At 43.6% G+C, this 22,960-nt stretch overlaps 1 protein-coding gene across 7 annotated transcripts in view; it reads left to right on the top strand.

Moving 5' to 3' along the window:
* BCL11A (BCL11 transcription factor A) overlaps positions 1 to 22,079 on the top strand; it is a 98,091-nt gene extending 76,012 nt beyond the window's left edge. Inside the window, exons 3-5 of one of the 7 annotated variants that reach the window (XM_016201836.2) lie at positions 5,701 to 5,802; positions 11,388 to 13,130; positions 21,193 to 22,079. In XM_016201836.2, the coding sequence (XP_016057322.1) occupies positions 5,701 to 5,802; positions 11,388 to 13,130; positions 21,193 to 21,284 (1,937 nt within the window). In that variant the 3' untranslated portion in view covers positions 21,285 to 22,079. Of the gene's footprint in view, positions 1 to 5,700; positions 5,803 to 6,491; positions 6,859 to 7,080; positions 11,246 to 11,387; positions 16,677 to 21,192 lie in introns of those variants that run through there. The other 6 variants (XM_016201839.2, XM_016201835.2, XM_016201834.2 and 3 more) reach the window with 6 other exon arrangements.
* The last annotated feature ends 881 nt before the right edge of the window (positions 22,080 to 22,960 follow it).

Below are 22,960 nucleotides of genomic sequence, written 5' to 3'. Positions count from 1 at the left end.
AATTTGTCTTTTTATGCAGCTGCCCTTCCAGGCTCCTCAATAAGTTCTATCATTCTAAGGCAAAAGCGTAATGTGTAATAAAAATTTATCTAATTCATGATCGAGTGAAAATACTTTGGGCCCTGAGCCAAAGAATATTATAGGAGTGAACTTTTTTCAACACCCTAAATTTAACCAGCTGGGATTCTTTTTTTAAGTACCATCCTATTCAACCTTTTGAAATGAAGGATTTGCCTTTTAGTGGGAAATCTGCATTTCAACACAAAGATGGAACACAATGTCTCTGGCTTAGTTATTTTTCAGAAAAGCAAGCTCTTTTTTTTTTTTTTTTTTTGGAATTATATGCTTTGCTTATGTTAAAGACACAGATTGCAGAAAGTTTTGTTTAGGCCTGACAGATTGGTGGTGTGCATTTTCCGCATTTTTATAGATAAAGGGGCATGAAAGATGTCATCTCTCCACCCCTCTCTCATAGAGTGAATGGGCAGGGTGAGAACTCTTCAGAGGTGAAGTTAGCAACGTGTTGTTTAGATAGATAATCAAGGCTAGATAGGATAGAATTGGTCAAAGAAGAAAATGAGTTTGTCACTGATGAAGGTATCAAGGAATATAAGGACCACAACCAAGTGTCAGCAGAGAAATTCTGTAGTGTGAGGTCTCTAGAACTCTCCCTTGCTTTCATTTGTACAGGATACACTTTTGAAAGAGCATCACGATTTGGTAAAACCGTAGCTAGTAAAAAAGCAGTGATGGAAAACATGTTCCTGGAAACATTCATTTCTAGAATAAAAGGGAATGTGGTTTTGACAGTATCGGAAGGTTAATTAAGAAGTCTGTTAGCCACGATAAAGCCCGTGCATTTTCAGTTTAGATTGACATGACTCAAGACTGAGGCATAGCTCATGTTTGCTCAGACTCTGATAAGTCACAGAATCTGAGGGAAGAGAGCTGGTACCTATCATAAAAGGAGGTTCAAGAGCTAGAAGGACGTTCAGTAGATTTGCTTTTGGTTAAAGCCCATGCTAGCTGCACTGTTGTTATTTTTGTGACTTGGATCCAGTAATATTGATAGAACTGGGATTGGTTCTTCCAGGGAACTTTACAAACTTTCAGGATGCATTTTAAGTGTAGCCTAGAAGTTGGCTACTGGCTGAGTGGAGAGGAGACTTGAGAATCTTGGAGCTGGAAGGGGCGGTAAGCATCTTTTATGTTGGCCTGTCACCAATAAAGAGATCCTTCCCTATCATGATGGGTTGTCATCCATTCTTTTTTTGAAGACCCAACATGGAAAGGAGGTCACAGCTTCAGAAGGTAGCCATTCTGCTTGACTTCTTTTGTGCCCTGTCTCATTGGAAAAACAGGGGAGTTATCTAAAAGTGTATGTTTAATAGAAAAATATATGTATACATACACATTTTTTTAAGAGAATAGTTTATTGATTTTTTTAGAGAGGAAGGGAGAGGAGAGAAACATCTGTGGGAGAGCATAACATCAATCAGCTGTCTCCTGCATGCCCCCTACTGGAGACTGAGCCCACAACCCAGGCCTGTGCCCTGACCAGGAAGCGAACCAGCAGCCTCTGGGTGCACAGGACTACGCCCAACCAACTGAGCCACACTGGCCGGGGCGACACATATACATTTTAGTGAACAGCAAATATTTATATATTTATACTCCTAGAGAGGCCTGGGGTTTTAATTCCTGGTAAAAGTTGGATACCCAGGGCAGTCATTTGTGTGTTGGAAATGATGCTTTGTTCTAAGCTGTTCGGGCACATTTGTAGATCAGCAGTATTACTTGTTGATAAGTAGACAGTAATGTGGATGTATTACGTATCCACATTAGCTTCAGAAACACATAGTATGTCAAGAGTAAAGGGATTTTTGAGATGTTTTCAAGGAAACCTAAAAATTGATTTAGTGACCTTAAGTTCCAGGGACATCCTACTGGGTTTATGGAGCTCTGCATCAACAGTTGTAACATCAAAACCCTTCCCTATTTGTTGCATGTTTTTAATGAGACCTGAAAAATAAGGTTCATTATTTTTTATTCATCCATAAGGAAACATTCTGAGGCCCCAAGTGAAGATGCTGGGTCTGGAGAGAACTTTATGAAACAGAACAGGTTAAAACACCTTTCACCAGAGGAATGAAGGTATTTAGTAAAAGGTTGATTCCGAAGAGGACCACACATCAGCTTTGAGAGCCCAGAAAGGAAAGCAGGAGTCCAGTTCTTGCTCCATCCATACAGTGTACCACAGCTGCATCCCCAGAAACTTCAGCTTTAATGGAAGCAGTGAGGACACCGCCTGTCCGGCAGGAGCTGGTTTGGATGGTGTCTTATGCAGAGCGAGTGCTCCCTACTTTTGGAGAGCGAGGGCCTCTTTCCCGTCCTGGTCAGTGAGGGAGGGGGGAATCTCGGGTTCCACGTGGAGAGATCCTTAGAGACTTCCCAATCTTGCTCTACTTCTGACTGTCCCAGTCCTAAAGGAGGTGGTTCCCAGACAGAAGGGACGGTAGCCTCACAGCCCATGGATCGCTGCTAGGGGAACATGAGAGCTTCCAGCACCCGTGCCTCCCCTTCCCCGAAGATGACGTTTATTAAACTAGATTGTGCAGCTGAATCACCTGGAGGGCTTGTCAGACACAGATGGCTGCCCCCGGCCCTGCACCCTGTTTCTGGTTTAGTAGGTCTGAGGTGGGGCCTGAGAATGTGCGTTTCAAACAAGTTCCAGGCGATACTGATGCTGGGCCTGGGCCTGCTCTTTGAGAACCACTGCCTAAGAGTACCACCATGGAAATAAAGGGCATAGCTGCAGCACCCACTTCCCAGCCAGCCACCCGAGCCCTTCTCTCCCTGGGGAGGAATGAAAGTCCAGGTGGGAGAAGGGGCCTTTGACCAGGGGCGGCCTGGGGGGGCAGAGCTGCACACTGCGTGTAATGCTTAGAAGCATTAATTGTGAGACTTTGCGCTGCCTGAACTGTGATGAAATAATTGAAAGCATCATAGCAAGAAGTTAAACCCTAGGGAGGCTATTAACAGTTTAGCATTTGCAGCTCCTGTGGGAATGTCGATTCTGCTTACCAGGGAGAGCCTGTGGACGTGTTCAGTGGGAGAGGTGGCAGTCGGCTGGCGTTCCCCACTGCCTTTGCGTTGACGTCCTAGAGGAAGAGAAACTCAGGGATGAGTCTGTCTGACAAAGACAATGCCAGTGGCCTGCTAGGCTGATAGGAAGGGTTCGCTTCTCTTCAGCTTGCTAATTCTGCAGGGGGGCGGGGGGCAGGGGGGAGCCAAGAGTCGTAGGAGGCAGGTCAGGAGCTATTTCCCAGTTTTGAAACCAAGTCAGTTCACTGGGACCTTTTGAAAGGCTCACTCGACACCTTTGGGCTGGACTCTCCCCCAAGAGGTTAAAAGAGTTTGTTTCTCCTAATGGGCCAGGAGAAGGAGAGCCCTCCTCGCTGGTACTTCTTGGCCAGTGGAGACCAAGCAGGAACGGCAGAGGGAAGGAGATGGAGATCCCAGGAAAGAGCACTGGACAGGGAGTCAGGAGGCTAATTCTGATCTTCACTTTGTCACTAATCATCAATATAGCCATGGGCCAGTCACTTACTTTCTTGAGACCTTAGTTTCCCCATCTGTAAAATGAAGGCATAGATTTGATGATCTCTTAGGCTTTATACAACTCAAAAAACAAAAGCCAAACCAAACCATGGTGGCAGACACCCCTCGCTCTGCTGGATGAGCCCTCAATGTGCCACGTGGCCTGGCGCTGTGGACAGCTGGGCCAGGCTGCTGCCCCAAAGCTCAGCGTGCTCGGGGCCACCAGGTTTGTGGATAGGTTTGCCAACCAGAGACACATGCAGGCGGCCAGGACTGGATCAGGTTAACAGTTCTCCCATTTCTTGCTGGAGGCCTTTTGAGGCACCTCACAGGCTCTTCCCAGAGTGAGTGGCAGGGAATTTGAAATTAGACTCTCCCTGTGTAATTTCCTTACAAGTCCAAGTACCTTGTTGCTTTTTATGCTGGGGTCACAGAGGTACCTCAGTTGTGTGGGTTGCCTAAGAAAAGGGTTTTAGTCTCTGCGACAAACACTCATTAAATAGCTGAGGTGAGTACAGGTGCAAAAATGAATTCTCAGATTTCTCATTGAAAAACACTATGACTAAATCTGTAGTTAATTCTGCCCCATACTCTCAATTTATTTAACATGAGCAGTCAGATGAAGACATACTTATTTTTTGAGTCCAGTCTTCCTACTTTTGCTGGTTCATTTTGTGCTATTTACTTTGGGGTCAAAGGGGAGTCCATGGCTTTACAGATGGCCTTGGGCTGGGTGGAGGCTCCACAGCAGCCTCCCTTTGCAGTCCTGATAACAACAGACTTATGCTATCCATGTAAGAGCTTCCACGAGCCACATGCCATTGTTACCCACCTGGTCCTCATGAAAGGAAACCTTGTGCCGACTGCCCTGGCTGTTCTTGGTAATGTGAACTATGTAAAGAGAACAGGATGTATTTTACACTGGAGACCTGCTGTCCTAGAGTATAACAACAACACTTTTAAGTGCTCTTAATATTAAGCTAATGGAAAACATACTCTGTTTACTCACCATCAAAGTCTGTTTTTCTTCTCTCTTGCCTCCCCCAATCATCACAAACTCCAAACCTCTAGAACACACTCAGCGTCTCCTGCTCCATCGGTCCTTCTCTCTGTTTCAAGGTTGACCCCTACATGCTTGGTTAGCTCAAGGTGGACTTAGAAAAGCTAGGAACTTACCACATAAACCATATAATCCCCAGGTTGCACAAACCAAATATTTCCTTTCTCACAAAAATTTCAGTGCTAGAAATGCTTGATTTACTGCTAGGTTTATGTTTATTAGCGTGAGAAGTGATTTTCCCTCACCAGAGTGCACCAAAGTGCAGTAGACTGGAGAAGGTGGGTCACTTTATCTGGGTGCCACTATATTGGAATGTTGCTTCTCTCCCTGTCATTTAATGGGAGGATTTCTTACGCTCATGGTGAGAATTGGCCAAAGTTATTTTAACCTTGGAATTCTAATCTTTATTCTTCACTGCTTTGTGTCTATATGGGGTACTCCACTGATAGAAGCCTGGAGTGTGGCTCAACTAAGTCCTGAGATGCCTAAGGTTTCCCTGTCATTGAAGGTGCTGTCAGAAATACAGCTTGGGAAGAGGGGCAGTGGGCCGGGGAGGGCAGAGTGGGACTCTGAGAAAGAATGATTCACAAACCCACTCCTTTCCTGACAGCATATTGGTTTTTCTTGGGCTTGTCTATAAAGTATAGTAAATGTATGCATGTAAACCAGCCTTGCAGATAAATCCCCCATTTTACCAGCCTACCCATAATATTACCAATTTTCCCTTGCTATTTACACATCTTATTATAAAACAATCATCAAAAAACTACAAGCAAATGAATGAACCACCCCCAATACAAAAAAACACCCCCCCCAAAGCCCTCTTTCCTTTTGTTAAAAAGACCAAAATTAAAAATAAAACCAAATTGTGGGGAATAACTCATCACTGTTCTTTTGATATAGGCGTTGGGCCTGTTAACTATCTGCAAGGCTGTTGTAATGATGTTAATCTATTTTAATGGAATTGAAATGTGATATCCTGTGGTTTGCAATGCACACTGTTCATAGCTTTAGTGCTTGATTTTGGGTTTCTTTCACAGATAAACTTCTGCACTGGAGGGGCCTCTCCTCCCCTCGTTCTGCACACGGAGCTCTAATCCCCACGCCTGGGATGAGTGCAGAATATGCCCCGCAGGGTATTTGTAAGTTGAGCATTATTTCTTCTACAAATGTCTATGTGTATAGAGATGAGAGTTTCTGGAAATTACCCTTACTTTTTAAGTACTGTAAGGAGTTACTTCCAAAATAGATTGGCATCCGCATATGTATTATTCCATTACTCACTTGGCACCCTGTTCCCTACTCCACTTAGCTTTTCCCTCCCCTTTTTCCTTCCTTTCCACACTGAGGGCACGGAGCTGACAGAGCTCGTCCCTGCGGGCGCCCTCCCCAGAGTCTTGTCTGGCTTCATGGCTGGTGACTGTGTATATCTGTGTGGTCGGAGCCTATTTTATTGCTGGACATTTACTCCCATGGCCTCATTTAAGATTTTGAATTATCCATGGCATATATTTTTAGCAAAGGCCGGAACCAAAGGGAGTCGGTTTAGAATTACTCCAAAGTTATTCTCATGCATGTTATATATGCATTTACATGTGTATTTAAACATGGTGTATTTTTATATATATGCGGTGCATTATGTATGTGCATACATATGTAATTTCTACTTGTTTTTCTTCTAGTTTTAGAGGAAAATGCATAGCATTGTTGCTAAAATTCAAAGATACCACCACCACAGCCACCACCACCACCATTACCACAACCACCACCACCACCACCATCACAACCACCACCACAACTACCACCATCAATACCACCACCACAACCATCACCGTCACAACCACCACCACAACTACCACCATCACCACCACAACTACCACCACCATCAATACCACCACCACAACCACCACCACAACCATCACCGTCACAACCACCACCACCATCACCACCACCACAGCCATCACCACCATCACTACCACCACCACCAATACCACCATCGCCACCACCACAGCCACCACCACCACCACCACCATCACCATCACAACCATCAATACTGCCACCACCACCATCACCACCACAACCACCACCACAATCAACAACCACTGCTTGTTCAAGCCTAATTTTATAGTGGAGACCTTTTTATGAAATTTAGGTCTGTATGTTTATAAAAATGTTTTTGAAAGATGTTGTTTTAGAAGGTAATACAGTTTGCTTCTCTGTGTAGGAATAAATGGTATGAGTCATGCATGGCTAAAAACTTGGATGGGGGGTGTGCTGGGAGGGCTGATTCTACCCCAAACACACAAAAAAGCAGAATCAAGAAAAAAAGAAGTGTGACATCTAATTTTTATTTAAGGAAAGTATTTTTATTTTGAAAGTAAATGAAAAATAGCCTGTTGTGGAAAGGAAGAGAGAGAGAGAGAGAGAAAGTGTCATAATGGAAGAGAATACTTATGAGCAAGAAGCAGGAGTTGGGGCTGTAAAAGGGGCTGGTTGTTAGATGGGAGGTAAACTAGACCTGTGAGTGGTGTCTGCAGGGCAGGGCATGTACCCTGAGACCAAATTCAAAGCCAGTTGTTTATTTTTGTTACTCCTAGGTAATCCTCGGTAACAAAGAGTTATTGTGTGAATTTCACAAGCCCTTGGGTCCTGAGGGCTGGGTGGTGTGCAGGGGTTAAAAGCACCCCTCCACATACACACCCCGAGCTGGGTTTAAGCCTGGTTAGGTCAACAGATTGCAGAGTTTAGGGGGTTGGACTCATGGTTTCGAGTCCCTACATGCTGACTGGGCGCTGGGTGGAGAGAACTCTCCCTGTTTGGCCGGGGGTGCCTGGGGCCCCACACTTGGCTGTGGGAACAGAGCCACCCTTGGATGGAGGGGAAGGAAGGGAAGTAGGGCAGTAAAGAGGCAGGTGGAGCTGAGTGGCCAGGCTGAGCTGGCCATGCAGTCAGTTCAGTTCTCTCCCACTTGGTCCTCCTGAGGGCAGGGAGTTTGATTTGAGGGGTGGGAACTAGGAGCCTGACAGGAACCCCTGTCTTCCTCGCTTGCTGCAAAGGGAGGGTGCCTAGTTTGTTGGTGCCCATGCTGGCAGGACCAGTTTAGGAGTGACCAGAACAGGTATGTGGAAATGGGTTATGGGGTACCAGAAAGCTCTAGAGCCAAGCTGACCCCCACCCCACTCAGCTGTCTTAACCAGGCTTTCAGAGCCCTAGGCCCTTACCTTGTGGCTTCCCTGCTGATGGGGATAATCATGGTCCTTAAAACAGCCCCCTCCTGCCTTCCTCTAACCTGGGCCCCCCACTCGCCTGGGGTAAGATCCGGATTCTGGCTTCTGGATTCCGACTTTCCCTGGATGCCCTTCTGGGTGTGTAATGGGGTTAGTCATTGTGCTGGGTAACCAGTGGAGCCTGGTAGTAATGAAAACTCACATTCGAGTCCATTCACATTGGCCCTGATAGTTTAGAGAGCGCTTTTACATATGTCTGTCATTTGAGCCTCACAGTTCTTTAAAGTACTATTTTTATGCTCATTTTACAGATAGGAAACCTAAGTAAGTGACTGTCCCAGAGCCACAAGCTGGCAAATAGTAGAGCCAGGGGTCCAGCATCAAATCTCCTTGTTCTTCTAAATCCTGAGGCTTTGATCATGTGACTTTTTTAATCACCTGACAAACTAGAAATGGGGTCATTCCTTCCCATACAATAAAATGAAATAAAATAAAAGCCAGTAGGTGAGCTAATAGCTCGTTTTAACCGTTTTGATGCCCTGAGTTTCTGCGCTTGGGGCCAGGTCTCAGTTTATTGCTCTAAATCAAAACAATCCCCATGATTGCCCAATGAGGCTCTCAAATTGAGAAGTTGATTTTCATCAGAGTAAATGAAGAATATTATTATATTTTACAAGTCAATAAATCAATGTAGCACTAATTTTGCCACACAGGAAATCAATTCTGGTCTTTCTAAACCATCAAAGATGTTATGAACAAAGTAATTTCACAAATTATGGCAAGTAACACATTTATTGATGACTGCAGTTGAGGAATTTAGAATCTGTGAGCACCGTAATATAATATGGTACACTGGCATGAGCCGAGTGAAATACAGATTATATGGGGAAACTGTAATGCATCATTTGCTATTAGTGGACTGGTAATAATTACCAGTTTCAAAGCAGCTCTTTCCATGTAATCTTTAGTCTCAATCGTAACAGCCCTTCTCATTGACTTTATGATTACACTAGCTGCCCTTATGATCTAGAATATCTAGTTGATGGGAATACTAAAATGCGAGTGAAAACTGTGTGTTGTATGCTCATTAGAAGATAAAAATGCCATTTTTTCTGACCCGATGTATGGGAGAGAGGGGAGGGTAACAGCACAGTGTTAACATATTGTAGCATGATCATATCACTGGCTCTGAAAACAAAATTTTAGGAAGCTCAGGGCAGCAAAATAAAACGGGCTTTTCTCAGTTAAGCCTTTTTGAAAGGATACAGACGTGGAAATCCCTGATGCAGTACAGTACTATACAGATCTTGGCATTTATCAGTGGCCACATTCATGGGGCATGAATATTATAAGGTAAAATATGATTTTAAGGCATTTGGAGTGATGAAAGTGTTAAGGACTTGCTTCAGCTGACAAATCCTCTATTTTACTTACCCAATTCAGATTGTCAGGCTAAATGTGTGATAATAACATAGAGTCTTAGAGAGGCAAAGGAGAGAGCCACGGAGGGTCACCGAAGTTGGAACCAGATCGTTTTTTTCCTGCCTATTTAGGATCCAAGTAAAAAAAAATTATGAAAATACTCTCAATGATGCTTTTTATTTCCCTTTGAAGAGAGGCAAACAAAAATAGGCAGATAATGTGATACTAATGTCAGCGTTTTCTTTCAAAATCTTTCTGCTTTTTTTCCCCCCTCCACATTAGGCAAATGTTTAAAACCTAATTTTGGTGTCTTATCATCTAATCTTGTTAAAGAGATTTACCCAGGAGTGGGATATATTGAGTGAGATTATAAATGCATTGTAAAGTAAATTACAAGGTCAGGGCAGGGAGTCCATTATTCAGACAAGTGCTTGAGCGAGGCTGGCTTGTTTTGGGAGACTGGCGTGTTTTGGAATATGAGTGTTTGGGGCTCCTGAGAAGCCCCTGCCAGCTTTTCTTTCTGACTTGCTAAATGGAGGAGTCATAATTGATTCCTCATTCCCACTCTAGCTCATGTATGAATTTTTTCCCTTTTTAAAAAGTTACCAGCCAAGGCTTTCAGGAACTCCTCTGGCCCCTCTTTTAAGAGAAGGGCTAAAGTTTGTTATTTCTCATTTGTGTTTTATACACTGCCTTTTTTGGAATCCCTGGGAAGTTATCTATTTTTCTGCTCCTGTCCTTTGGCCACCAACATTTGCACCCTCTTTAATGCTGCAGTTGACTGGTAAACTGTTAGTTACTGCCTTGGCGTATATATGTTTTTTGTGGGTTTTTTTGTTTTGTTTTTTTTTAAATTTAGCTATCTCTAAAAATGAATGATTGTGAAGTCAAGCTGGCCCCTCTTTGCCAAAGTGGCATTTACCACTCTCGGGTTCTTTTCAACGAGAGAGAAATAATGTGACTTAAGCAGGGCCCCTCTCCAGACGGCTTGGCTACTAGCCAAAGAGTTGACTAGCTGAACTGTATCTTTCTGTTTCTTTCTCAACTGGAGCTGAGGCTCAGCCGAGGGCGCAGGATGTTGTATAATTTGGTTCACGTTGTTAGCCTCTCAAAATAATGAGGAGGAGGACAGGGTAGCATTTCCCAGCCTGCTGCCGGTCATGGTGCTGGCTGCTCTAGCTGTTCTTAAACTAGGATGCTGTGTCTGCTTAAGTTGGCACCGGCCTCTCCTCCTAACTCTAGCCTTGCATTTGTTTGACTGGGGGACAACTCCTAAAGATTTGACATGGCCTGTTGGTTAAAAGTGAATTAAATTTCTCTTTTGAGATTTTCACAACATCCCTTGAGATAAAAATGAGAATCCTTGTGGGACATTGTGGAACCAGAATTGGGACTCCCTGACCCTGACACAGGCTGGGATGTGAGAATGTTGCTAGTCTCTCTTCTGTGGAATTATTTTTTGAGAAACTTCTCATTTTCAACAATATCAACAATTAGTGTATTTCAGGCTAAGATTAAAAGCATCTCTAGGGCCAGCGAGAATTGTAATGAGTTGACCTTCTCTTTTTTGATATCTCTATGAAATGATTGCCTATTTAGAAAGTTCACCTGCCACCCAGGGGGGAATAGAACGATGGAATTTAGGGAGCAGGAAAGTTTCCCTTAGGTCACCCTGTCCAAGTCTCTCACTTAACAAATGGGAAAACGGAGGCACAGAGATGAAATGGCTTCCCCAAACCACAGCTGGTGACAAACTGGAAAGTTCAGAAGATGTTTGCTGAAGTTCCCTAGGCCGTAGGCATCATCATCCTCAAGCTTGAATTGGTCTAGATTTTTCTGCTTTGGAGACCGGATTTAAAATTCTTAGAACTGAGATAAATGTCAGGAAGACTGATTCGACAAATATTTATTGGGCACCAACCACTGGATGTGCCAGGTACCGTGCAGACACAGGGAGGGCTCAGTCCTTGGGGCAGAGGGCCGGGGGCAGGGAAGGATGGAGGTGGAACATAAATAAGCAATAGCTGATGCCCTCCTCAGTGATTAAACATTGATGTTGGTGTTGTATTATTTTGCAGGTAAAGATGAGCCCAGCAGCTACACATGTACAACTTGCAAACAGCCATTCACCAGTGCATGGTTTCTCTTGCAACACGCACAGAACACTCATGGATTAAGAATCTACTTAGAAAGCGAACACGGAAGCCCCCTGACCCCGCGGGTTGGTATCCCTTCAGGACTAGGTGCAGAATGTCCTTCCCAGCCACCTCTCCATGGGATCCATATTGCAGACAATAACCCCTTTAACCTGCTAAGAATACCAGGATCAGTATCCAGAGAGGCTTCCGGCCTGGCAGAAGGGCGCTTTCCACCCACTCCCCCCCTGTTTAGTCCGCCACCGAGACATCACTTGGACCCCCACCGCATAGAGCGCCTGGGGGCGGAAGAGATGGCCCTGGCCACCCATCACCCGAGTGCCTTTGACAGGGTGCTGCGGTTGAACCCAATGGCTATGGAGCCTCCCGCCATGGATTTCTCTAGGAGACTTAGAGAGCTGGCAGGGAACACGTCTAGCCCACCGCTGTCCCCAGGCCGGCCCAGCCCTATGCAAAGGTTACTGCAACCATTCCAGCCAGGTAGCAAGCCGCCCTTCCTGGCGACGCCCCCCCTCCCTCCTCTGCAGTCCGCCCCTCCTCCCTCCCAGCCCCCAGTCAAGTCCAAGTCATGCGAATTCTGCGGCAAGACGTTCAAATTTCAGAGCAACCTGGTGGTGCACCGGCGCAGCCACACGGGCGAGAAGCCCTACAAGTGCAACCTGTGCGACCACGCGTGCACGCAGGCCAGCAAGCTGAAGCGCCACATGAAGACGCACATGCACAAGTCGTCCCCCATGACGGTCAAGTCCGACGACGGCCTCTCCACCGCCAGCTCCCCGGAACCCGGCACCAGCGACCTGGTGGGCAGCGCCAGCAGCGCGCTCAAGTCCGTGGTGGCCAAGTTCAAGAGCGAGAATGACCCCAACCTGATCCCGGAGAACGGGGACGAGGAGGAAGAGGAGGACGACGAGGAAGAGGAAGAAGAGGAGGAAGAGGAGGAGGAGGAGCTGACCGAGAGCGAGAGGGTGGACTACGGCTTCGGGCTGAGCCTGGAGGCGGCGCGCCACCACGAGAACAGCTCGCGCGGCGCCGTGGTGGGCGTGGGCGACGAGGGCCGCGCCCTGCCCGACGTCATGCAGGGCATGGTGCTCAGCTCCATGCAGCACTTCAGCGAGGCCTTCCACCAGGTCCTGGGCGAGAAGCATAAGCGCGGCCACCTGGCCGAGGTTGAGGGCCACAGGGACACTTGCGACGAAGACTCGGTGGCCGGCGAGTCGGACCGCATAGACGATGGCACTGTTAACGGCCGCGGCTGCTCCCCGGGCGAGTCGGCCTCCGGGGGCCTGTCCAAAAAGCTGCTGCTGGGCAGCCCCAGCTCGCTGAGCCCCTTCTCCAAGCGCATCAAGCTCGAGAAGGAGTTCGACCTGCCCCCCGCCGCCATGCCCAACACGGAGAACGTGTACTCGCAGTGGCTCGCCGGCTACGCGGCCTCCCGGCAGCTCAAGGATCCCTTCCTTAGCTTCGGAGACTCCAGACAATCGCCTTTCGCCTCCTCGTCGGAGCATTCCTCGGAGAACGGGAGCTTGCGCTTCTCCACGCCGCCCGGGGAGCTGGACGGAGGGATCTCGGGGCGCAGCGGCACGGGAAGTGGAGGGAGCACGCCCCATATTAGTGGTCCGGGCCCGGGCAGGCCCAGCTCAAAAGAGGGCAGACGCAGCGACACTTGTGAGTACTGTGGGAAAGTCTTCAAGAACTGTAGCAATCTCACTGTCCACAGGAGAAGCCACACGGGCGAAAGGCCTTATAAGTGCGAGCTGTGCAACTATGCCTGTGCCCAGAGTAGCAAGCTCACCAGGCACATGAAAACGCATGGCCAGGTGGGGAAGGACGTTTACAAATGTGAAATTTGTAAGATGCCTTTTAGCGTGTACAGTACCCTGGAGAAACACATGAAAAAATGGCACAGTGATCGAGTGTTGAATAATGATATAAAAACGGAATAGAGGTATATTAATACCCCCCTCACTCCCACCCGACACCTCCTTTTTTCACCACCCCCTTCCCCTTCGCCCTCCAGCCCCACTCCCGGTAGGATTTTTTTCTAGGCCCATGTGATTTAAACAAACAAACAAGCAAGCAAACAAACAGAAGTAACGGAAGCTAAGGATATGAGAGTGCTTGTCACCAGCACACCTGTTTTTGTTTTTTTTTCTTCTTTTTCTTTTTTTTCTTTTTTTCCTTTATGTTCTCACCGTTTGAATGCATGATCTGTATGGGGCAATACTATTGCATTTTACGCAAACTTTGAGCCTTTCTCTTGTGCAATAATTTACATGTTGTGTATGTTGTTTTTTTTTAAAACTTAGACAGCATGTATGGTATGTTATGGCTATTTTAAATTGTCCCTGATTCGTTGTTGAGCAAAAATGTTGCTGTTTCCAGTTCCGTTCTGAGAGAAAGAGAGAGAGAGAGAGAAAAAGACCATGCTGCATACATTCTGTAATACATATCATGTACAGTTTTATTTTATAACTGAGGAGGAAAAACAGTCTTTGGATTAACCCTCTATAGACAGAAGAGGTAGTGCTGAAAGAAAATCCCTATGAGCTAAACGTCTGTCTCTAAAGGGTTAAATGTATTAATTGGAGAGGGAAAAAAAGGCCTTGAATTGACAAATTAACAGAAAAACAAAACAAGTTTATTCTATCATTTGGTTTTAAAATATGAGTGCCTTGGATCTATTTAAAGCCACGTTGATGGTTCTTTCTACTTGTAATAAACTTGTAGCTTAATTCAGCATTGGGTGAGGTAATAAACCTTAGGACCTAACATATAATTAATTCTATCTTGTATTTCTCACAACAATGGCTACCTAAAAATATGACCCATTATGTCCTAGTTAATCATCATTTTCCCTTTAGTTTAACCTTATAAGCAAAACTGATCATACCAGTATAAAAGCTATTTTGCTCCTGGTGAGAGCTTAAAAGAAATGGGCTGTTTTGCCCGGAGTTGTTTTTTTGTTTTTTGTTGTTTTTTTTTTTTAAATGATGATTACATTGAATGTGTAACGTGCAAAAGCCCTGGAACGTGATTAAATACACGAGTAAGGAATTCACTTCATGAAGATACGTGTTTTAAATAATGTCTTTTAAAAAACTGGCACCAAAAGAAATAGATCCAGATCCACTTGGTTGTCAAAGGGACAATCAGACAATAAACTTCAAGACCTCATATACCATATGAAAGAGAAGAGGCTGACAATAAGGTTTGACAGAGGGTAACAGAGGAAAAGAAAAAAAGTGATTTATTAGCACAACGTGGTACTATTTGCCATTTTAAACTAGAACAGGTGTATAAGCTAATATTAATACAATGATGATTAACTATGAATTCTTAAGACTTGCGTTGAAATGTGACATTCTTAAAAAAGAAGAGAAAGAATTTTAAGAGTAGCAGTATATATGTCTGTGCTCCCTAAAAGTTGTACTTCATTTCTTTTCCATACACTGTGTGCTATTTGTGTTAACATGGAAGAGGATTCATTGTTTTTATTTTATTTTTTTAATTTTTTCTTTTTTATTAAGCTAGCATCTGCCCCAGTTGGTGTTCAAATAGCACTTGACTCTGCCTGTAATATCTGTATCTTTTCTCTAATCAGAGATACAGAGGTTGAGTATAAAATAAACCTGCTCAGATAGGACAATTAAGTGCACTGTACAATTTTCCCAGTTTACAGGTCTATACTTAAGGGAAAAGTTGCAAGAATGCTGAAAAAAAAAAAAAATTGAACACAATCTCATTGATGAGCATTTTTTTAAAAAACTAAAAAAAAAAACTTTGCCAGCCATTTACTTGACTAATGAGCTTACTTACTTGGACTCAACATTGCAAGCGCTGTGAATGGAAAACAGAATACACTTAACATAGAAATGAATGATTGCTTTCGCTTCTACAGTGCAAGGATTTTTTTTGTACAAAACTTTTTTAAATATAAATGTTAAGAAAAAAATTTTTTAAAAAAACACTTCATTATGTTTAGGGGGGGACTGCATTTTAGGGTTCTATTGTCTTGGTGGTGTTACAAGACTTGTTATCCATTTAAAAATGGTAGTGGAAATTCTATGCCTTGGATACACACCGCTCTTCAGGTTGTAAAAAAAAAACATACATTGGGGAAAGGTTTAAGATTATATAGTACTTAAATATAGGAAAATGCACACTCATGTTGATTCCTATGCTAAAACACATTTATGGTCTTTTTTCTGTATTTCTAGAATGGTATTTGAATTAAATGTTCATCTAGTGTTAGGCACTATAGTATTTATATTGAAGCTTGTATTTTTAACTGTTGCTTGTTCTCTTAAAAGGTATCAATGTACCTTTTTTGGTAGTGGAAAAAAAAAAAAAAGACAGGCTGCCACAGTATATTTTTTTAATTTGGCAGGATAATATAGTGCAAATTATTTGTATGCTTCAAAAAAAAAAAAAAGAGAGAGAAAAACAAACAAGTGTGACATTGTACAGATGAGAAGCCATATAATGGCGGATCGGGGGAGCCTGCTAGAATGTCACACGATGGCTGTCCTCGGGGTTGTACATATCATTTTCGTCCCCTTTCCTGCTGCCATACTGTATGCAGTACTGCAAGCTAATGACGTTGGTTTGTTATGTAGTGTGCTTTTGTCCCTCTCCCTCTATCACCCTGACATTCCAGCATCTTACCTTCATATGCAGTAAAAGAAAGAAAGAAAAAAAAGGAAAAAAAACCACAATGTTTTGCAGTTTTTTTCATTGCCAAAAACTAAATGGTGCTTTATATTTAGATTGGAAAGAATTTCATATGCAAAGCATATTAAAGAGAAAGCCCGCTTTAGTCAATACTTTTTTGTAAATGGCAATGCAGAATATTTTGTTATTGGCCTTTTCTATTCCTGTAATGAAAGCTGTTTGTCGTAACTTGAAATTTTATCTTTTACTATGGGAGTCACTATTTATTATTGCTTACGTGCCCTGTTCAAAACAGAGGCACTGAATTTGATCTTTTATTTTTCTTTGTTTTTTTTTTTTTGTTGGTTTTTTTTTTTTTTTTTTATTTGGATGACCAAAGGTCATTACAACCTGGCTTTTTATTGTATTTGTTTCTGGTCTTTGTTAAGTTCTATTGGAAAAACCACTGTCTGTGTTTTTTTTGGCAGTTGTCTGCATTAACCTGTTCATACACCCATTTTGTCCCTTTATTGAAAAAAATAAAAAAATTAAAGTACACAATGTAAGCTTCTTGTGTCCTCATTTGACACACTCTGTAAATTACTTTCAAGAAAATAACAGGTTTTAAGAGAAGGCCAGTCAGTCTTTTTCAGGATTATTTCTATGGGCATTTTATGTATTCTACCCTAAAGGAACATAAAGTACTTACTATATTAAAATAGACATATCTCAAACCGTGGAAACAGTTTTTAGACTTTATAGCTCTAGAAAAATTTTCAAGAAATGGAAAGTGTTGTCAAGTCTGATGTTAAAAACTTTCTCTCCCTCTCTTAGCATAATTTATTCAGATATAAATAAATAAAAAACTTAGCGGTAATAGCATCTTAAGCTTTTATTTCCTTTAGATTTTTTGCTGTTCTTGTTGTCTAAAAGTTCTTTTCTATTCTCCCATTCCCATCCTACGTTAGAGCATAATGTAAACAAGGTTTTTTTTTTAAAAAAAGAAATCAGCTTTTTTGTTCCCACATAAAGTCTTTCCTCATGTCAAAAATAAACATACCTCCCCAATCTAAAAATCCAGAAATGAGGGCATCAGGTAAAAAAAGAGAGAGAGAGAGAAAAGAATGAAAGCAGTAACCAGGAGTTTAGCCAGATGCAGCCAAATCTGTGGAATCAGCCACTGATTTCCTGAGATGTGTGGTGGTTTGCCTTGCGCTTCTGAGATGCTAGGGTCCCTAGCCAGGACAGGTTTCTTTTAGGTGTTTTTATAGGGTCTTCCTGGCTAATAGCCAGTGAGGGTGGGAATACCCTTCGGTTAATTATCTTTCGGCCAATCAACAGATTTATGAAATGAAACACCATCTTTGAAAAGCAAGTTAGGTCTGTTTTCAACATCCTCCCCCTTAGAAATCTGTGTTGTCAGTTTTACAAATACTGCATGTTGCAGCATCTATTTGCCTTATTACAACACATGCCTCTGTGATACTGTCTCCCTGTTCCCAGTGTAGACGAATGGATTCAACACTGTTTTTATTCTTGTAAAAAACAAAACAAAAGCCGTTCTGTTGTCTTCTTGTGGTAGCATTTTTTTTGTTGCTCAGTTCTTATGCCCTGGTGCCTGTGAGGTAGCCTTTTCATGTCAAGCCTTTTATCTGAGGCAAGAATAGTTTTATGTTTCAAAATAAAGAGAAAGTAGTAGGTTTTTAGTTTAGTTTTTTTTTTTTTTTTTAAGCCTATTTGGGTGGGAAGCAGAGAGTGGAGGCAGAGAGGAATCTGGTAAGAGGGGATCTGGGAGAACTGGGATGGGGTGGGACAGGGCTGGTGACTTGCAGAACTTGATAATTGGCGGTGAACTGAGGGCAGATGTATAGTTTTTAGATTAGGTTACCTCACAGCTGAACCCAGAATGTTGTTCAAGACAGAAATATTCCCCAGTGCCAGGCCAGTTTTAGACGTGGTGACTTCTGCTCCACCACATTAAATGTCTTTAAACTGCTGTGTGTCCCTATTACTCTTTTATTAGGAGCTATGAGTGCAGCTGTGCACGTTTTGTATACAGTATTTATATTAATTTCTCAGTATACGAGGCTTTTAGTGTAATTAGGTTCTGCATCCTGACAGAATTAATGGTGGACACTGTATACTTGTATGTTCAGGTTTCTTAAATCAAATGGCAAGCAGGGAGGGGTGCAAACATCTGGTGATAAATCACAGGTTATGTTTGATTCACATGATCCCAAAGTTGACTAGATTTATTGGGAGACAGGTTCTTCAGGGTACTTAGTCTCCTGACTTATCGAGGCCCTCTTCTAAAATATGATTTCTTAAGCCGAGTGGACAATGGAAGCGTGAAAGCCTAGACAACAAGAATATAACTTATAAATGACATCCTGTATCCAGAACCCTAAAATTAAAAGTATTAACGTAAAATAACAACAACAAAAAACCCATTTCAACAGTAAGACCAATTCATGATATCCTTTTTAAGCGAGGAAAGACTAAGCACAGTAACAGTTTTCAAAATCCTCCGATAAGGTTATGTGACATTCCCGATGTGCCGATGCGATGTTCTCTACATCCCTGAACTGCCACTTGTGAAAATGTTCCTTCTTACCCTCATTTTGAGAACAACTTAATCATCAGGAACACAGCAAATGCTCTTTCTCACCGACTTTAACCCAGAAACGCTCCCGGGCCCGGACTGCCTCCACCCTGACACCATGCCTAGGCCCTCGGGTAGGGCCCCAGGACCGGCAGCCAGGCGCTGTGACGGCTGCTAAGGAGGGAGGCGGGCACTCGGTCCCTCGTTTGTCCCGGCAACTGCAGGAAGTGTGAAGTCGAGTTTCTCCCAGGGCCTCCTGTGCCAGAGCTGTTTATTTACATACCATTTTTTGTATATGCAATAAGTACATACTGTATATGTTCATAATGCTTGAAGCGAGAGTTTGCAAGGAGGTGGCGGTGAGGGGTAGACAGCATTTCATTTGGAGAAATAAGGAAATGTGGTTGTTGATTCACAGGCACCGAGTTTGTGAAAAGGCACTGGGGTGTTTCAAGCCTTCCTTGCAAAGGAGATGAGAAGCCTCAGCACCCACCCTGTCCTGTTTCAAACACTTTACTCACAGAGAGCGAGGGAGGAAACACAGGGTTTGCCGTTTTTAAAGCTCTTTCCCTGCTCCCTACACACACACAAACTTGATTCCTTAGGGCTGTGTTGTAGTCGTGTCTTCTTCATGATGATTCTGTTACTCCATTGTCCCCGGGGCTGGTGTGTTCAAGAATGTACCCATCCCATTCTCTTTTTTTCAGACAACTTCCCATTTGAAAAAGAAAAATTGTGGGAATTTTGCCGGTATGAGGATGGGATTGGCAGTGTTCTTTAATCCTGCTTGGAAAAATGTTTTTTTTTTTTAAAAGACTGTTAACTTTTAAAAGGCACAAGCCACTTAGCAAAATTTCCTAAGTGTCTCCTAAGGCCCCGCAGCTCTCCCAATTAAGAGAAATGGACATCAGAACACACAGGCAGAATTGGGCCTACATACGTTTATGTCAGGGCTGCTGTAGCTACAAACTGTAGACTGGGTTGTTGGGTACGCACTTCTGCTCGCTGGCATCTTGTTATCCCATTAGCCCGCTGTTTTATTTAGTAAAACACATGGCTAGTGAATCAGCCTTTAGGGGGATGGGCCTGTTTCTCTCTCTCTCTCTACTTCCCAGTGTCATCTATGGTCACAGGATGCGATTAAGTCTCCCTTTCAAATGGGAAAGGAGACCAATACAGTTCACGTGGGTCATTGTACTCAAAACCTAAACTTGGCTGAAAACAACTCAGTGGTTGATCCAAATACTGGTTTTCTTTTCTGTAAAGTGTCAAAGACTACTTAAAGGGAGCATGTATCAGGTCTTTATGAGACAGCAGAAAAGGCCATCTAAGTGATTTCTCCAAAATCTACCCTCTAAACCGGGACCCTCCCAAATCCACAGGGGGCTGTGCTTTTAAATAACAGTGAACGTGGGTCCTGCCCATGCGCTACTCTGTTAGGGTTTTAAATATTGGTAGCAGGTCTGACAAAGGGGTTTGATGGGGGCATCAGCTAAAGGGGCCTCAACGACAATGACTTAGGGCTGGACTGGGAACGGGATTCCCAGAGCCCACCTGGACACAGCATGCCCCTCAGCCCAGGCCTCCACTGCTCAGGGCGGGATTCCTGAGAGCAGCTGAGCTCCAGACCCTGGGCCTCCTGCGGAGCCAAGTCAGGGGAGAGGAGGCCCCCGGCCCCTGCTTCAGGTCGCCATGGCAACGAGGCCTGGAATGCCACAGTGGTAGCCCTCTTCCTCGGCACATCACATCCGGACTCCCAGCTCTGCTGCTTCAAGTCAATGTGCACAGCAAGGGAGGAACCCCGGAGGAAAATAACCACTCCCTTCCCTTCACCATTGCCTTTCCCCCTTACAAAAGAAAAACAGGAAAAGAAAGAAAGAAAGAAAAGAAAACTGCATGTTTGAAAGAAACTACAGGCAGTTTTGGTGCAATTTGGGAGCAACTATTTTGGGTTCTGGTTTTCCTCCAGAGATTTGTTCGCCTCTTGTAAATCGTTGGCTGCTTTGACGTTGAACTTGATGACATTTCATGTTTTCGTTGTGCTGCTTTTACATCAATTTTGATTTTTTTGTTTCTTTATAATTTTATTATTATTTTAAGGAAATGTCCCCCTTCCCTCCTTCCTCCCCTGTTCTCCTCAACCAGAGGACTGTTTCCTACTCAAGTTTTCTCAGTCATAAGGGAAAGTGTTTCCTTCCAGGTGTGTCCCGAGTTTATTAGGACTATCATACGATTGGGTAGAGGGCCTGGGTCCTTCGGGGGAAGGCAGGGAGGGAGCTCATGGGAGAGGCACTCGGAGGTCAGAGAATTGGGGGCGCAGGGATGGAGTTTGAAACCATGTTTAAGATGCCAGTGGCTCAACCTGTGGTTGGTTTAAGTCCTAATTGTAAAAAGCTAGTTAGAGAACAGAAAATCACTGGGCCAAGTCACACCTGTACTTTTTTTTCCCCCCCTTTGTCTCCAACCTCTTTCTAGGTTCTTCACACACCCCCATTCGGCGTAGTACCCAGAGAGCTCAAGATGTGTGGCAGTTTTCGGATGGAAGCTCGAGAGCCCTTAAGTTCTGAGAAAATTTGAAGCCCCCAGGGGTGGGCTGGACGCGTGCCGCCCGGCGACATCTGCGTGGTCTGTCATCCTGCTAGTTTGTGGTGTTTTCTGACAGTAGCCTCCAAGAAGCCGTGTGCGAAGACAGAGTCCTGCAGAGTCCTTCCCGCCTGGGCCTGCAGTGCCATTTTATTTATATTTTTTAATAAAAAATAAAAACAAAAAAACAGACCCACCTTGGAATAGTGAATCAGTCCCATAGAGAGGGCCCATGGACCATCGCTGTCCCCAGTGACGTCCTGGCCCCTTTGAAACCAGCCAACCTACTTACCCATATCGTGGAAATGAGCATGAGTCCCCAACCCCTTGTTTCTATACATTCTATGTTGTCTTTTAAAAAGTGTGCTTAACATTGACACAATAAATGTTGGAGCTTTAGGTGGTGTTTGCTTGTTCTTTAATTATTAGTGCTTATAAGACAATGCAGCTGCTTATAACTTTGTATTTCTGTACCTGTTTCCTGCAGACACCCATTGGGTGGGTAGGAAGGACAGATTTGAGGAATGGGCAGGCGGTGTAGGAGGGGAAATAGGTTACTGCTTATTGGATGGCATAAATTTTCAAGGAGAATCAACATGCAAAGCTTGGGAATAAATCATAGCAATATCATAATTAATGTAGTAGTAGTATTGCTGTTTATTAATGCTGAAGTGTGGTTTTCCTAACTGTCTGACTTATAATTTGCATACCATTAAATAATGCATAATATGGCACGCTGAATTCTGTTTTTCAAATATATGCTTTTGGTTGCTACCATGCAGGATTTGAATTTGTCTTTTAATTTAGCTCGAGAAAGATAACGTCACTGGGTTAGTGGTAAATCCCAAGGAGGGTGATAAATGTCAGTGGTTGCTTATTAAATATTCTAATTTTAGGTTCCCAAACCTTCGCAAATATATCTTAATGCAGATAAACAAACGAACATAAAACTTCTTTATTACTTATATCAAGAAATTTGGAGCAGAGTTTATAAGGGGGAACATTACAGGAGGAAAGAGGTTCAGATCAGAACACACTATTGTAATGATAGTAATGCCCCATTACTTGGAAATCAGTGACACAAATAAGTTATGTTCACAGACAGGTGATAAAAATTCCTTCTAGCCCAGTTAATTTGCACAGAACTTTTGTCAATTGGGTGTTTCCTATTGCCTGGAGATCCAGAAGCGAACTAGAAACAATAAAGCATATTAAAATAGTTTATAAATAATAAACCTGTGCATTGTAGATTTACATATTGGCTGTGCATGTGAGTGGGGGGAATCAGTACCCACTCACCCTCTGGCTAGATTACCCAGCCCTGTGAGAAGATAACAAAATGATTGGCACCTGGCTTCTTTCCTGCTTATTTATTCATCATAAATAATGACTCCTTTCAGCAGAATGCTGCCTTATACTTTATACAGTGCTTTCATGTACGTTATTTCATCTGATCCTCATTGGGACAGATCTCACAACTTCCACTTTAAGATGAAGAGAGGAGGGCTCACTAAGGTTAAGGGCTTGCCTGAGGCCACGTCAATAAGCTGAGGGAAAGCCAAGAAGCCAGGTGTTCTGGTATCTAGTCCAGAGTTAATTCCACTGGACTCCGTAAGTGATCAAAGGGAATGTCTCTCCTGTGTTGTTAGCACACAAGCCA

The sequence above is a fragment of the Miniopterus natalensis genome, chromosome 13 (genome assembly GCF_054644295.1).
Source record: "Miniopterus natalensis isolate mMinNat1 chromosome 13, mMinNat1.hap1, whole genome shotgun sequence".
Classification (NCBI taxonomy): Eukaryota; Metazoa; Chordata; class Mammalia; order Chiroptera; family Miniopteridae; genus Miniopterus; species Miniopterus natalensis.
This window is presented reverse-complemented; position numbering and strand designations above follow the sequence as displayed.